This window comes from Musa acuminata, chromosome BXJ2-10 (genome assembly GCF_036884655.1).
Source record: "Musa acuminata AAA Group cultivar baxijiao chromosome BXJ2-10, Cavendish_Baxijiao_AAA, whole genome shotgun sequence".
In the NCBI taxonomy this organism is placed as follows: domain Eukaryota; kingdom Viridiplantae; phylum Streptophyta; class Magnoliopsida; order Zingiberales; family Musaceae; genus Musa; species Musa acuminata.
In genome coordinates this window covers 24,204,949-24,221,188 of record NC_088347.1, presented here as the reverse complement: position 1 = coordinate 24,221,188, position 16,240 = coordinate 24,204,949, and the positions used below count along the sequence as shown (strand labels likewise).

At 44.1% G+C, this 16,240-nt stretch overlaps 1 protein-coding gene across 5 annotated transcripts; it reads left to right on the top strand.

Moving 5' to 3' along the window:
• The first annotated feature begins 479 nt into the window (after positions 1–479).
• On the top strand, positions 480–15,418 carry LOC135624573 (uncharacterized). Of its 5 annotated transcripts, none has more exons than XR_010491739.1 (11): positions 480–861; positions 8,954–9,016; positions 9,370–9,454; positions 9,605–9,679; positions 9,990–10,068; positions 10,265–10,304; positions 13,977–14,086; positions 14,176–14,245; positions 14,492–14,574; positions 14,663–14,765; positions 15,067–15,418. XR_010491739.1 is itself a non-coding variant. In XM_065128330.1 (10 exons), exons 1-10 carry the CDS (start codon positions 508–510, stop codon positions 14,709–14,711), a joined length of 1,005 nt encoding a protein of 334 aa, XP_064984402.1. In that variant the 5' UTR covers positions 480–507; the 3' UTR covers positions 14,712–15,034. The 5 variants fall into 5 exon arrangements, 2 of the variants coding, with proteins under 2 accessions (XP_064984402.1, XP_064984401.1); XR_010491741.1 differs by lacking the exon at positions 15,067–15,418 and adding an exon at positions 14,894–15,034; XR_010491740.1 differs by lacking the exon at positions 15,067–15,418 and adding an exon at positions 14,846–15,034.
• Positions 15,419–16,240: the final 822 nt, after the last annotated feature.

Here is a 16,240-nt window from a genome sequence, read left to right as displayed (position 1 = left end):
TCAAAAAAATATCTAAATTTAGTAAATTCCTCAACGCATGAAAACTTTATTTTCTTATAGAACATTATGAAAATTCTTTTTTATCTTTATCTCTATCAGATCGGTTATCGTTTTTGCTCGTATAATCATCCTCACCTTCCTATATCGCTCTTGTCTCTTTTTCTATCGGACCCTTCTCTCGTAATGAGACGGGGCCAGCTTTCCTATATCGTCTGCCTTTTTCTTTTGTGGGATCCATCATCGTCTTTTTCTTCATCGATATATATATATATATATATATATATATATATATATATATATATATATATATATATATATATATATAAAAGAAACATTGTTATTTTGTGATCGATTTCTACTGACAGGAAACTTTTCACGGGTTTGGGTAAGATGTGCAAGTTGGTTATCGGATTTGGATGAGAATGAATCCGACCCGTTTAAACATTTGCTCATATTGAGCACGGTTGCTAATCGTCACCAGCGCAAACGTTTCGACGGGCGGTATCGATGGACGACATGGCCACCGGTTACTACCACTCACCCCCGGACGCCGCTCACAACCCCTACCACCCTCCGCCGCCGATCCACGCGGCGGGGCCTCCCGGAGCTCCTCCGCCGCCGCACAATCACCCGATGCTGCCGCACCAGCACCACCTTCACCCGCCGTACCCCGCCCACCAGCCGCCACTTTACGGCACCACCTACGACACGCCCACCGACCAGTACTCGCGCGACGAGGTCCGGACCTTATTCATCGCCGGGTTCCCCGACGACGTGAAGCCCCGCGAGATCTATAACCTCTTTCGCGAGTTTCCTGGGTACCAGTCCGCCCAGCTCAGGAGCTCCGGTCAGTCCTCTCAGGTGCGATTATTCTTATTCTTCCTCCTTTTTCCTTTAGATTGCTGTCCTACATCCTTCTTCGTGCTTAGTTTTCGTATGACCTGGTTAGGTTTTGGTAACTCCTAAAGTTAGGGTTTTGAAGTGGTATTAGGTCTTCTTTCTTGGAATTATTCAAAATATAAGAGAAATTTTGATTCTTTAGATTTTTTTGCTTTTGGTTTTGAGAATCTGGCAGTTGATCTTTTTGCTTGGAGACCGCCTGTAAGTGACAGTGTTCAATTCAGCTCAATGTATGTGAAAGCTATCTTATGGAACTTCCTTTGGAGTACTAATGTAAATCGATGAAGAATAATACGGACTATTTCCTTGATTCATAACAACGCAGTGAAAATGCGTCGTTCTTTGAGGGGAAACATACACATCATTTTTTAAATAAGAGTGATTATGATTGCAATAAGCTGTTATATTATAAGACGGGCAGCACAATTCACTAGTCTCACACCAATATGGAGTCTATAAGAAGATCTGTATAGGCAACCTAAAGAGACTATTTCATTGATAGTGCAGTAAAATTTTCATCATACTTTGAAGCATGGTTTGCAATACCAAACCATACTGCTCGGTATGGCGGTACGCACCAGTCCAATAGAGAACTGGTACAGGCAGTATATCGGGATATCTTAGTGTACCATGTTGTCACGAACGGTCGTCGCGCACCCGCAACAACTCCGTTCAACGAACCGTTCGTCGCTCACACCCGCATGTACAGCTGCTTGACAGCATGTTTTCTTATGGTTTTGGGTCATTTTGCTTGTAAATATGTAAGTTCGAACAAGCTGCAGCGTTGCAAAGCGACCGTTCACCGAACCGAGCAAAACAGCCCCAAAACAGCCCAAAACGGCTCCGTTTTCGCGTGCCGCGGGAGGTGAGCGGAGTGCTGCCTCCGCTCACCAAAATGTCAGCCAGCTCAGACCCCAGGAACCCCCCGGGTGGCACATGGCTGGATGGGGCTTCGGTTATATACCGGGCGTTGAACACTCTTTCGCAAGTTCGCACGTGACCTTTACGGGAACTTGGTGTTGCGTCCGGGACCAGGTGAGCGGCTGTTTGTGGGCTTGCAGCTGTTCGTTCATCCTTGAAAGCCTTGGTTTTCTCCCTCTCCCTCTTTTCTCTTGTGCACACAAGGTGTTCGACGAATTGCTTGTAAAGCTTTCCTTTTCGCGAGACTTCGGGACTTGTCCGTTGCTCGTTCTTTCGATCTAACTCTCTTTCTCTTTTACAGGTCCTTCGGGACCTGCGAGAGGTTACAAAGTGGGCTGATCCTTGCGGAGCAAGATCGCAAGGGCGAAGCGCGACTTAGGCAACGCAAGCTAAGTTCGCGTCTTTGCCGCAAGAGTGACTCGCGACTTAGGCAACGCAAGCTAAGTTCGCGTCTTTGGCCGCAAGGGTGCCGCACGCCTTAGGCAATTCCAGCTAAGGTCGTGACATTGTGGTATCAGAGCGGGCAAGCTCTTCGATCGAACAGCGAACGAACTTCGCAACTTCGCCATGGCAAAGCATCGTGGCGAATCAAGCAAGACGGGGCAAGCCGGACCCTTGCCCCAAGTAGCCGCAGGTGGGCTGCATGTGCACACTCGCTCTTATGCTGTTGGAGCCGCTCACGAGGATCGCGGCAGCGAACAGGATGAGCGAGAAGTTGGCAACTCTCCACGAGCGGAGGAAGCGCAATCTGGTGCGCTAACTGGGAAAAAGAGTCATAAGGAGAGACTCACGACGGCGGAAACCCGCCTGGATGTTCTGGAAGCGAGCATGGAGGAACTCTACCATGGCCAACAAAGACTTGTTGGGGTAGAGAGCTCGCAAGAGGAAGCGGAGTCCAGGATTGACAAGGTCGAGGCCCTAGTCGACCGACTGTCCGATGACACCAAGGACTCCGTGCAGCACCTACAGGATGTTGTGGCGGAACTCATGGCAAAGGTGGCTATGCTCACAAGAACGCTAAATGCGGGAGGAGGCAACACCCGCGTTGCACCGCCACAAAACTTGAGGGCACCTGAGCCCCATGGATACGGAGGGGCCAGAGATGCCAAGGAGCTCGAGAACTTTCTGTTCGACGTGGAGCAATACTTCCGAGCTACGAGGCCCGATTCTGAAGATACCAAAGTTTCCATAGCAACAATGTATCTGAATGGAGATGCGAAACTTTGGTGGCGAACTCGTTGGGAGGAGATCCAACAAGGTCGGTGTCGAGTCGACACATGGGAAGACTTGAAGCGGGAGTTGAGAACTCAGTTCCTACTGGAGAACACAGAGTTCGTCGCAAGAAGGAAGTTGAGACAACTCCGCCAAAGTACCACCATCCGAGACTATGTAAAGCAGTTTTCTGCACTGATGCTGGACATACAGGACATGTCCGAGAAGGACAAGTTGTTCAGCTTCCTGGATGGTTTGAAACCATGGGCTCAGCAGGAGCTGAATCGAAGGAATGTTACCGACGTGGTCGGGGCAATTGCAGCTGCAGAAAGGCTCACCGACTTTGTTTCCTCTGAAGACCCCGCGAGAAGGAAACAATCTTCAAGCAATCGCCCTCCAAAACATTCTCGAGGGAAGGAGCTCGGGGGCGAACAGAAGAAGAAGAGCTCCCACAAAGGGCCAAACCCAAAAGGCAAGGCCTCAAAACCTGGAGGATGCTTCTTGTGCGGAGGACCGCACATGGTAAGGGAGTGCCCACAGAAGCAGGTACTCAACGCTTTGACAGCTTCCATCCACCCTCCCCGATCGGACAAGGGCAAAGCTGTTGCTCTTAGTTCGAGCAGTTCAGAGTCCAGCAGCGACGATGAGGAGTCGCAAGGACCCCGAATGGGAGCAATGCGTCTGTTGAACGCTATGCGGGGTCAAGTGGGGGAGAACATGAAGACGAAGGCACAAAAAGCAGGAAGCAGCGAGCTAATGTATGTGGACATTAAGCTAAATGGCCAAACGACCTGTGCAATGGTGGATACGGGCGCTACCCACAACTTCATAGCCGATCGCGAAGCACAGCGACTTGGGTTGACATTGGAGAAGAGCCCAAGCCGAATGAAGGCGGTGAACTCGGAGGCCAGGCGAATCTCCGGGTTGGCGAAGGGTGTTCCTATCAGAATCGGGACTTGGAGCGGTAACACCAACATGATGGCCGTGCCACTGGACGACTTCCAAGTGATTCTTGGAATGGAGTTTATGCATGCGGCGAAGTTGGTGCCGATGCCGTTCTTAAACTCCCTATGTATGATGGGAGGAGATGACCCCTGCGTGGTTCCCGTCTCTCGGAGAGGAACCAAGGAGCCCCAACATATTTCGGCATTACAATTGAAGAAAGGGGTGCGAAAGGGCGAACTGACATTCGTGGCTGCTATGAAACTAGAGCCACTCAACGAAGAAGCCAGCCAAGAACCTGCTGTGGTGGCAAACGTCCTGAAGGAGTTCAAAGACGTTATGCCACCCGAGTTGCCGAAGACTCTTCCACCACGCAGAGGCGTGGATCACAGTATCGAGCTGGAGCCAGGAGTGAAGCCTCCAGCGAGACCACCCTACCGCATGCCCCCGCCAGAGTTGGCAGAACTCAGGAAGCAGTTAGGTGAACTGCTAAGCTGTGGTCTCATCCGCAGCTCAAAAGCACCTTTCGGAGCTCCAGTTCTCTTTCAGAAGAAACAAGATGGGAGCCTCCGATTATGCGTCGACTACCGAGCCCTCAACAAAGTAACAGTGAAGAACAAGTATCCCATCCCGCTCATTGCGGACTTGTTCGATCAATTGGGCAAGGCGAAGTATTTCTCAAAACTCGACCTCCGGTCGGGGTATTGGCAGGTGCGCATCGCTGAAGGCGACGAAGCAAAGACTACTTGTGTGACCAGATATGGAGCGTTTGAGTTCTTGGTGATGCCTTTCGGCTTAACCAACGCTCCGGCCACATTCTGTACTCTCATGAACCAGCTATTCAAGGAGTATTTGGATAAGTTCGTGGTCGTCTACTTGGACGATATCGTCGTCTACAGCCAAACGCTCGAGGAGCACGTCAAGCACCTTCGGACGATTTTCAAGGTTCTCAGGGAGAACACGTTGTTCGTAAAAAGGGAGAAATGCTACTTTGCTCAGACTGAGATCCTATTCTTGGGGCATCGAATCGGTGATGGCTCCATCCGGATGGATAAGTCGAAGGTGCAAGCAGTTGCGGAATGGCGAACTCCAAAGAAGGTGCCAGAGTTGAGATCCTTCCTTGGTTTCGTCAACTACTATCGACGCTTCATCGCGGGATATTCGAAGCGGGCAACCCCACTGACGGAGTTGCTGAAGAAGGAGCAGCCTTGGAAGTGGTCGGACAGATGCGAGATAGCATTCCAAGATCTGAAGGCTGCTGTTCTGGAAGAACCAGTGCTCAAATTGCCAAACTATGGAGAGCCCTTTGAAGTCCATACAGATGCTTCGGACTTTGCTATTGGTGGAGTGCTCATGCAAGAAGGTCATCCGGTGGCCTACGAGAGCCGCAAACTCAACGAGACCGAGAGGCGGTATCCAGTGCATGAGAAGGAGATGACAGCGGTGATCCACTGCCTACGAGTTTGGCGACACTACCTCCTCGGGTCGCGATTTGTGCTGAGGACAGACAACATCGCCCTGAGTTATTTCCAAACTCAGAAGAAGCTCTCCCCAAAGCAAGCACGGTGGCAGGACTTCCTGGCTGAATTTGATATGGCAATGGAATACAAGCCCGGGAAGGCGAATGTCGTGGCCGATGCGCTGAGTCGGAAGGTGGAGTGCGTGAATGCTGCACAACTGGAGGGCAGAGGCCAAACAAGTCAGTTACACTCCAACTTCCTTTCTCGAATCAGAGATGGACTGTATAGTGATCCCCAGGCAGTTATCCTGATGCAGCTCATCAAAGAAGGCAAGGCACGACGATTCTGGGTCCAGGAGGGACTTGTTTACACAAAAGGGAATAGAGTTTATGTTCCCCGAGTGGACAATTTAAGGCGTGAACTCTTAAAAGAGTGTCACGATTCCCTTTGGGCTGGACATCCCGGTATTCACAGAACATTGGCTCTCGTGGAGAGAGCCTTCTACTGGCCAAAGATGGGGATTGATGTGGAGGAGTATGTTCGAACATGCCTTACTTGCCAACAAGACAAGGTGGAGCAACGGAAGCCGGTGGGACTTTTGGAGCCGTTGCCTGTACCAGAAAGGCCATGGGAGAGCATTTCCTTAGACTTCATATCAAGCTTGCCGCCTGTAGGGGGACTTGGATCGATACTTGTGGTGGTCGATCGGTTTTCAAAGTATGCAACTTTCATTGCTGCTCCCCTACACTGTTCAGCTGAAGAGGCGGCCAGACTGATGATGAAGGGTGTAGTGAAGTATTGGGGAGTCCCACACAATATTGTTAGTGATCGAGACGCTCGGTTCCTGGGACGATTCTGGACCGAGCTATTCAAATTGTTGGGGTCAAAGTTATACTTCTCTACAAGCCTCCACCCCCAGACGGATGGTCAGACTGAAAGAATAAATTCGCTCTTAGAGCAGTACCTCCGGCACTACGTGAGTGCCAATCAACGAGATTGGGTGAAGCTGTTGGACATCGCCCAATTCTCCTACAACTTGCAGCGGAGCTCTGCATCCAACAAGAGCCCCTTCGAAATTATCACAGGACAGCAACCGTCGACTCCGCACACTATGGCAATTGGTTATACTGGGAGTAGTCCATCAGCCTACCATTTCGCAAAGGAGTGGCATCGAAATGCCGATATTGCGCGAGCTTACTTGGAGAAGGCGGCAAAACGGATGAAGAAGTGGGCAGACTTGGGAAGGCGACCACAAGAGTTCAAAGTTGGCGATTTGGTGTTGGTAAAGCTCCATCCAGCATCACTCCAATTCTTCAGGAAAAGAGTCCACAAAGGATTGGTGCGTAAGTATGAAGGGCCCTTCCCAATTATCAGCAGAGTAGGCAATGTTTCTTACAAGTTGCAGCTGCCGGCGTGGTCCAAAATTCATAACGTTCTTCACGCCAGCAACCTGAAGGCCTACCATTCGGATCCGCAAGATGCTTCTCGAAGTATTCCAACTCGGCTACCTCCCATCACAGCCTCCTACGAGAAGCGAGTGGAAACCATTCTAGCGGATCGCAAGATAAAGCTACCCAACGGAGCGGAGCAGACAGAGTACTTGGTGAAGTGGCGAAAGCTTCCCCGAACTGAAGCCAGTTGGGAGCCTGAAGACGCCCTGCGACATGAAGAAGAAGTCATCAACAACTACCAACAAGCGTCGACGAGGGCGTCGACAGTTTAAGTGGGGGAGAATGTCACGAACGGTCGTCGCGCACCCGCAACAACTCCGTTCAACGAACCGTTCGTCGCTCACACCCGCATGTACAGCTGCTTGACAGCATGTTTTCTTATGGTTTTGGGTCATTTTGCTTGTAAATATGTAAGTTCGAACAAGCTGCAGCGTTGCAAAGCGACCGTTCACCGAACCGAGCAAAACAGCCCCAAAACAGCCCAAAACGGCTCCGTTTTCGCGTGCCGCGGGAGGTGAGCGGAGTGCTGCCTCCGCTCACCAAAATGTCAGCCAGCTCAGACCCCAGGAACCCCCCGGGTGGCACATGGCTGGATGGGGCTTCGGTTATATACCGGGCGTTGAACACTCTTTCGCAAGTTCGCACGTGACCTTTACGGGAACTTGGTGTTGCGTCCGGGACCAGGTGAGCGGCTGTTTGTGGGCTTGCAGCTGTTCGTTCATCCTTGAAAGCCTTGGTTTTCTCCCTCTCCCTCTTTTCTCTTGTGCACACAAGGTGTTCGACGAATTGCTTGTAAAGCTTTCCTTTTCGCGAGACTTCGGGACTTGTCCGTTGCTCGTTCTTTCGATCTAACTCTCTTTCTCTTTTACAGGTCCTTCGGGACCTGCGAGAGGTTACAAAGTGGGCTGATCCTTGCGGAGCAAGATCGCAAGGGCGAAGCGCGACTTAGGCAACGCAAGCTAAGTTCGCGTCTTTGCCGCAAGAGTGACTCGCGACTTAGGCAACGCAAGCTAAGTTCGCGTCTTTGGCCGCAAGGGTGCCGCACGCCTTAGGCAATTCCAGCTAAGGTCGTGACAATGTGTCGGTATACTTGGTTCAGTTCGGTACAACTCGATACGTATCATACCGACGGTTGATCGATACATGAAGATGGTACGATATTCAGAACTTTGCTTTGAAGTGGAAATGTACTGATGATGAATGCATAATATTATGCTTGGTGATAATTTATGACAACAATATATATATATATATATATATATATATATATATATATATATATATATATATATATATATATATATATATATATATATACAGGATCGAATTAATTTTAAATGAGTGATTGTCATTGAAATAGGTTGTTATACTATCAACAGAGCGACGTAGTACACAAGAATCCGACCAATATGGAGTCCAGGAGGGTCAATATATATCCAGTCTTACCCTTTTAGGTAAAGAGACTATTTCTGCAATGAACCTTGGTAACCTAGTTTTTAGGAGCAACATTACCAATTCCCCAAAGGCTTGCTCTTTATGTGACTCAAACATTTATCGTAAGCACATTCTTCTATATGTGACATCAAATTTAAACAGGTATGTTCTATGCCATGGTCGGTTTATTAAGCTAAATGGTGTGCAGCCTACTTTAGTGTAGGCCAGTCCGTAGACAGGTGCTCAAACTGTTCTTTAAGAACAATAATGGAAGTTATGCATTACTATGCTAGGTGTTATTGTTTATCAATATTATTAGATATCCTATATAGAGTAGATCATTGCCAAATTCAGAATCTCAGAATCTTTAAGACAAATTTGGATCTTACATTTTTTATTATAAAAGCCATGCAGCTCATAGTAGACAGCCAAAACTCTCATATATGTTTGCTTTGAGTGGTATAAGAACATTAACAAGTGAAGCTAAATTTGGTGGTTGGTCATTCCATTTTTTCTCCATGATGCGAGTAAAATGACATTCCGTAATGGGTTCCTTTTCATGTTTTTATATTGCACTTAATATTATTGTATGTGATTGTTAATGGATACTAATTTGTGCTTTCTACACTGCAGGCATATGCATTTGCTGTCTTTACTGATCAACAATCAGCTCTTGCTGCAATGCATGCTCTAAATGTACGAAATTAAATTCTGATTTGCAGTTTTTATTTTTATCTGAGTTGCTTTTAATAGTCATCAATCCTAAATAAGGATTCTAAATTGGTGCTGAGAACTTATAAAAATTGTTGAATGATATGTAATAGATAATAATGTTGATTTTGATAATAACGTCAACTTTGAGAACTTATAACAAATTAGATATAATAGATTTTGTGGAGATAATAATATTGACTTTGCTGCACTTCTTACACATCAACTTAATATTTTGCAAGATTTTCTCCACTTTGATTCAGTTGATCTTTGGGTCTATTTATTACCATGTTTGAGTAACCTCTCTCACATATCATGAAATCAAATACTGCTGACAGGGACTGATGTTTGACCTTGAGAGGGAGTCAACTCTATACATTGACCTTGCAAAGTCTAACTCCAGGTCAAAACGTTCAAGAACAGGTGCACAATTTTGTTTTACCATTTGTTATCTTCCTTTTGTGTTACTTAGCATATCAATTAATAACTTTCATGATGACTTGAGTTCCTGACTTCCTATTACAGAACTTTCTTTCTTTTCAAACTTGGACTTATTATATTTTTGATAAACAGATGATGGTGTACCTTATTCTTCTGATAAACGAGTTAGAGGATCTGGTGCATATTTAAGAGGCTTTCCTGATTCTGGTAATACCACCCATTCCTTGCATGTTAAAGCACCTGGTACTGGTAACTAAAAGTAATTATTATGTTTACCATATCAATTTATCCATATTTTCTAGTAGGCATCATACTACCTGTATTTTGAAACAATACCTATTAAAGCAGCATTCACGACTGTTGAGATTGGCCTATGTCAATGGATTCTTTTTTAGGTCACTGACCTTTCTGATTTCTGTTTAGCTATTTTATCTTGATAGCTTGCAATAATTACTCACATGGAAGCACCTTCCTCCAAAGCTCACTTTGCACATGTTTGGCACATTCTTCACACTAGCAGGTTCTGGAAGCAACATTCACATGTCTGGAATGGTTAATTCTGCTTACAGCTTGAGTGGTTATCCCTCTACACAAAGGTTATGGCACATGACTTTAAGCACATATTTGCTACTTATATCTATGAACATGCTAGATACATTGTTAATACTATATATTCCTTCATCTAGTCTAGAGTATAAAAGATTGAAAAGAGTATCTAAATGTAACTTACAGTTTTATAGCTTTACTTGGGGTGTCTGATTAAGAAATTACTTGTTATGCCCACAATCGCAGCCAGACAAATTTTGGTTATGAAGCAGACCTTGATAAGTTGGTGAGTTTTACTTTTTCTAGTTGTGTTTCAATCATCAAATTATTGTACTCAAGTGTTCCTTTTTTATTCATTAATGATTTCTACTACTGACAGTCTACTATGTTTCTTTTGTTATGGACTCCACATATGGATCATAAAGAATCTAGAACAATTTTACTATTTCAGAATAAGACTGAATATCTTTTTATTTTAAAGTTTTTGTATAGCACATAAACATCTTCTGCATTTTTTTTCCAGATGTTCATTATAGAACCCTTATTGGAAATTTGCTTTCTTATTTTCTGTTGCAAATGTATTTCTTGTTTGTCTTCTTCATATTAGTGCTGAAATCTTCTATTTGACCTTTAACTCAATTTCTAGACCAAGTTATCATTATTAAAGTTCTAGGTCAGAAGTATAGAGGATGACTTTCTAGGAGCTTTTAAGACTATTAATTACCCTGCATCCAGTAATTTATTTTATACATTTTTTGGTTCTTTTCTATAAATCCTTTGATCAATAGTTACTGTTTTAATTTTTTCTATTGTATGAAGCTTGCGTCTAGGGTCCTTAGTAAAATAGCAGATCTACTAATTACCTATGTGGTTGTATGTAATTAGGTTTCCTGGTTTTCATAAATTACATAATTATAATTTGGCATAGTCTTGGTATTCTGGAGCATATAAGTTTTAGATCAAGTCCTAACCTTATCAGATTGATAATAAAGGATAAGCAACAATAGATTTGTTTTCACAGTAAGGTTAAGTAAAATTGTGGTGCCAAGAAAGAAATGAGGCAGATTAGAGGAAGTAGAGTAGCAGAGGACAGAGAGCGAAATGTCTGCATCTAGGAGGGAATCCTTTTTATATGTGCATAAGTACCATAAGGAACCAACTTCTATTGACTGAACCCCCACTGTTAAAATGTTTATTGCTGGCTTGACTTGTTTTCGCTTTTGAGAGTCTGAGACTTGCAGCTAGAAAAAGGAAAACAACATTTGGCTACACACATCATTTAAAAATAATTCAGCTGACAATTCTGTTCATGAACATGACTCTAGTTAAAGCTCTACTAATATATACTGACTAATAAAAGAATACATGTCACTTGACTGAAAGAAACCCAATTGTCCCGTAAAACATATTGAAAATTAACCTATCAAGTCAACCAATAGAACTCAACATGAACCAAAATCACTTTCGACAAGGATTATATCAAATAGACCTTAACCCAGTTGTTAAATGTAATCTGAACTGGGTTGCATCAGTATGCTTCTGTTTCTGCTGATTAAACTTGAAATCAATTACATCTAACCACCAAAAGCTTCCTCCTGACCAAAGGTTTGGATAGATGCTTCGACTTTATGAGGCTTTAATGGCTGTCAGGAGTTTGATCTCCCTTGTTCCCATGTTTCCTTGATAAACCACATTTTGCATTACAATCTCCACAGTCAACAGATATATTGAATAAGAAATAGTAGGGGCTTCTTTTCTTCTGGAAATTCAAACCTACTGTTGGCAGCTCTCTGAAACTGTTGAACCATATAATGGTTGAGCTTTCATTCCTCTTTGTAGTTTTCTGAAGTGGGTGTATGTGCCTAAATAGTAATCTGACATGGTAGCATAGTTATGAGGATGCAGCATGATATGTTATCTGGTTTGAAATACGTAAGGAGGAAGTCTTAGCTGGTCATTGCTTCAGGTGAGGTTCGGCCAAGTCACACACACACACACACACACACACACACACACATATATTATATGTATGCATGAATGTATGTATGTATGTATGACACTTAAAAAACTGTTGAACATAATTTGCGTCTTCTTCTTCTTTTGTCTCTATCTCTTTTTTTTTCTTCTCTTCTAATTTTATTTATAGGATCGAAAAAGTAAAAACTCAAGTCACAGAACTCAAATCTCTCTCTCTCTCTCTCTCTCTCTCTCTCTCTCTCATACACACACTCATGTTGAACTTCTCAAGGAAAAAAACAGGGCAAAACTGTTTGAAAGGTACCTTCTTTTACGAACAATGACAGCATATTGCTCACCACCATAGACTGCACATGACAAAATGAATAGTTCACATAGAACAGCTGATGGTGGATGCATCAGCGTGGTTTTCTTGTCTTCCCTTTTTTGTCTGTTTTCCCCTCTCCTCCTCCTCGACGTCCCTCCCCTCTCCTCCTCCTCGACCTCCCTCTCTAGCTGCCAAGTGGAATCAACCGCCTGCCTCTTCCTTTTCTTCTTCTTCAAGGTAGACATGGATCAACCACATTAGCAATCTGTGCGTATCACATACTGCTATCCAGGAGGAAAGAATTCTACAAATCAGGGTGCACAACTTGAATGTGGTTGGTGGTGGTCTGAGATAAACTCATGGTATGCTTGTTTTACTGGATTTCTTTTCAAGCAGCAAGCTATAGCAATTAAGTATATCTGGTTTGCTTAGTCATTGTCATCTTTCTGAAATGCCTTGCATATGGTATCATATTGGTAGGTTGTGTTGGCGTTGATGTGAACCCAGGATTACTACCTGGTATACTGAATCTGAAAGATATGTACTTTAGTATGAAATAGAACCTCAATAAATGGCCTCTCAGTGATTTAAAAAGCGCTAGGCGCTAAGGTCCAAAAACGCCCGAGGCGCTAGGCGCTCGCCCGAGCGAAGCGATGCGCTAAAATATAAAAATATATAATATAATTATTTAAAATTTTAAATTAAAATATGCTATTAAATTAAGAAAATCTATTAACAGTATTGAAAATTAATAATTTCAAATAAACCTAACAATATTAACAATATATAGTATATTGTTAACAGTATACTGTATACTGTTAACAGAAGGAGAAGAAGGAAGTGTAAGGGGGTGCCGAGCCTGCTGACTGAGAAAAGAGGAAGCGGCAGCATAGTGTAAGGAGGCAGCGGCGAGCAACGATAGTGGCGAGCAGCGGGAGTGGGAGTAGGAGCGGCGAACAGCGGGAGGCGCGAGCGACGACAGCGGCAGCAGGAGCGGCAACTGCGGGCGGGCGAGCAGCGACAACGGCGAGCGGCGAGTGGCGACAGCGGGAGCAGGAGCGGCGGGAGGCGCGAGCGGCAGTGTTTGTGAGCAGCGACAGCGGCGAGCGGCGACAGCGGCAGCATTTGCGAGCAGCGACAGCGGGGAGCAACGGGATCGGGAGCGGCGAGGGTTAGGGTTTGGTTGTCACTTATAGCAGTTTTAGTTGGTTCGATTGAACCAACTAACCATCGGAGACCGAACCAGGATTGAACCAGACCTAAAATCCTGGTTCGATCGCCTTGGTTAACCCAGGCGCTCGCCCGAAGCGCTCAGCGCCTGGGCTCGGGCGAGCGCCCAGGTGGCGCCTGTTTGAAGCGCGCCGCCTGGGAGATTAGCGAGGCGCTCGGGCCTCGCCTCGCCTCGTCCGAGCGCCTAGGCGAGCGCCCGAGCGCCTTTTTAAATTGCTGTGGCCTCCATGATGGAAACTATTTATTAGTTGCTATTGTTTGCTTATCTTATGATTCCCTTGTTTTGATGCTTTGCTCCTGTGGATTTGACTATATGAAAGATTCCTTCATCTTTCTTTTGGGTCTCTTGGACAATTTCATTAGTTGCACTTATGAAGTGCAAATTCATTGAGAAGTTGTTATTTGATTTCTTGCGTCTAACAAAACACTTTCATGATTGCACAGAATAATTCATCAACTTACGCTCCTCAAAGTAACCCCCCATGTCCAACGCTTTTTGTGGCAAATCTGGGTCCCAACTGTTCTGAGCAAGAGTTGGCTCAAGTTTTTTCAAGGTTATAAGCTATCAATGTTAGTCATGTTTACTTTTCAGTTGCTTCTTTTTTTTGGCTATTGTTTATAACTACTCTGGTGTAATGTTCAGATGTCCTGGGTTTATAAAACTGAAAATGCAAAACAAGAACGGACTTCCTGTTGCATTTGTTGATTTCCAGGTACATGTGATATTACTTAAATTTGTATTCTTACAATATGGAGGTATCTGATGTACAAGTGTTTGGATCATTTTCTAATTTGTGTTTTTTTAATTTTTATTCTTACACTATTGTTGATAAACATAACTGTGCTTTGTGAGCAGACTTAGCTTTAAATTATTATACTATTGTGCCTTTTTTTTTTTTTGTTATGAGCACGAACTTGCTTTGTTCCATTAAATTTGAATTAGAATATGCTTTTTACAGGATGTCAATAGTTCCGCTGGAGCCCTAAATCATTTGCAGGGAACCATCTTGTATTCATCAGTTGGGGAGGGCATGCGCTTGGAGTATCCTTCATATAAGTTCTGCTTAAATTCTTGTTGTTATATATTTGACACGAGCAGGACATTCTTTTTCTTAACAGAAAAAACCTAGGTATGCAAAATCACGAATGGGTCTCCGAAAACGTGAAAAGAGGACATAGTTTCCATTTAAATTTGGAAAAGCATTTGAAGATTCTGCGTCCCTTTTTATTCATGTAAGTTTATGCTTCATCTAGATTCAAGTTTTGCACTCGGAAGATCTGATTGCATTGTTGATGAATTTGTGACTTTCTAGCACAAATTAGCTGTTGAATCTACTATTATCAGCAACATCAACTTACAGGCACTGCTCAAGCATAACTAGAGCGAATCAATGTGGTTAGAACTATCTAGCTCTTGTTCTTCCGGGGGATTGTCTATAGTGTCCTGGTGTTTGTTGTCATACTGTTTTCACCAAAGATGAACATATGGATCATTTTTGACTTGTTTTGTGATTTGCAAATGTTTTTCATCTAGGTCAAGCTGGATCTACATGAATACAAACAAATGTGGTTTGTAGGCACATGGTAAGACAGTCAAAAGGGACAGATACAATCAATGTACCCATCCATATGCACTTCACATGGTTTTGGATGAGACAACTATATTGCAAGCATTAGGTTCGATCCAAGCAATCATGTCAAGTGCCCATCCCATTCTTTGTCTCTGCAGCCAGGCATCATGTGTTTGTGTTCTACCCATTACCTTCCCCAAAGGCAACAATCTGTCTGATGCTTCATCATACTCTTTTTCTATCTCAGTAAACTATTTACTTTGTTATTGTATCCATCGGGGAAGCTATCAATATCAAAACAAAATTTATCTGTCATAGTTTAGGATATTATTATTAATATATATATATATATATATATATATATATATATATATATATATATATATAAAATTCATTTTTATTGTTTATAAATTAAAAATGTGATTAAACTAGTTGATTTATCGGTTTAATTAATAAACTGATGACTAGAGATTTGATTGGACCGATGCTCGGTTTAATTATGATACTAACGATGTTTGACATGATTTGAGTATGCATTTTAAGACCAATTAGTGAGTACTTTGAAGTATCGATCGTCCTAAACTTTCGTTAGTCCCATTCACATGGGTTGGAGTGAGCTTCCAAGTTGATGCTACTATCATTATGGATCACATGTCGAGCAGGTCCACGCTTCAGCATCGTTCTCATGGCATGAACCGATTCCAATTCCGGGCCCACTGTGAACCGACACCAAACTTCTCCTACCGACAAGCAATCCACCTGTGCCTATGTCATAGGGAAGCCAGGAATCTCCTGCTTCTCCCGCCACATCCGATCCCCATTCCTCCTTGGCAGGGCACCTGCACTGTCACCACCGCAGCTTTTGCTCTCCCTTTGGTCCCTCGACCTACGGACTACCTTCCACCGAGTGCCAGCTCTTCCATTCTCTCTCTTTCTCTGGACCGTAGAGAGGATGAGATACACTGGTACCCGTGCATAGATTTGCTGCTCCACCGTAGGAGAGAGAGAGAGAGAGAGCATAGGATCTATGACTCCTACGTGAAGTCTGTTCGTAGTAATTGTTGGATTCGCTGTCGTGCTACACGACGTTTATCTTTTCACTGCGCTCCTCTCATTGCCCGATTCATCTCTTTCTAT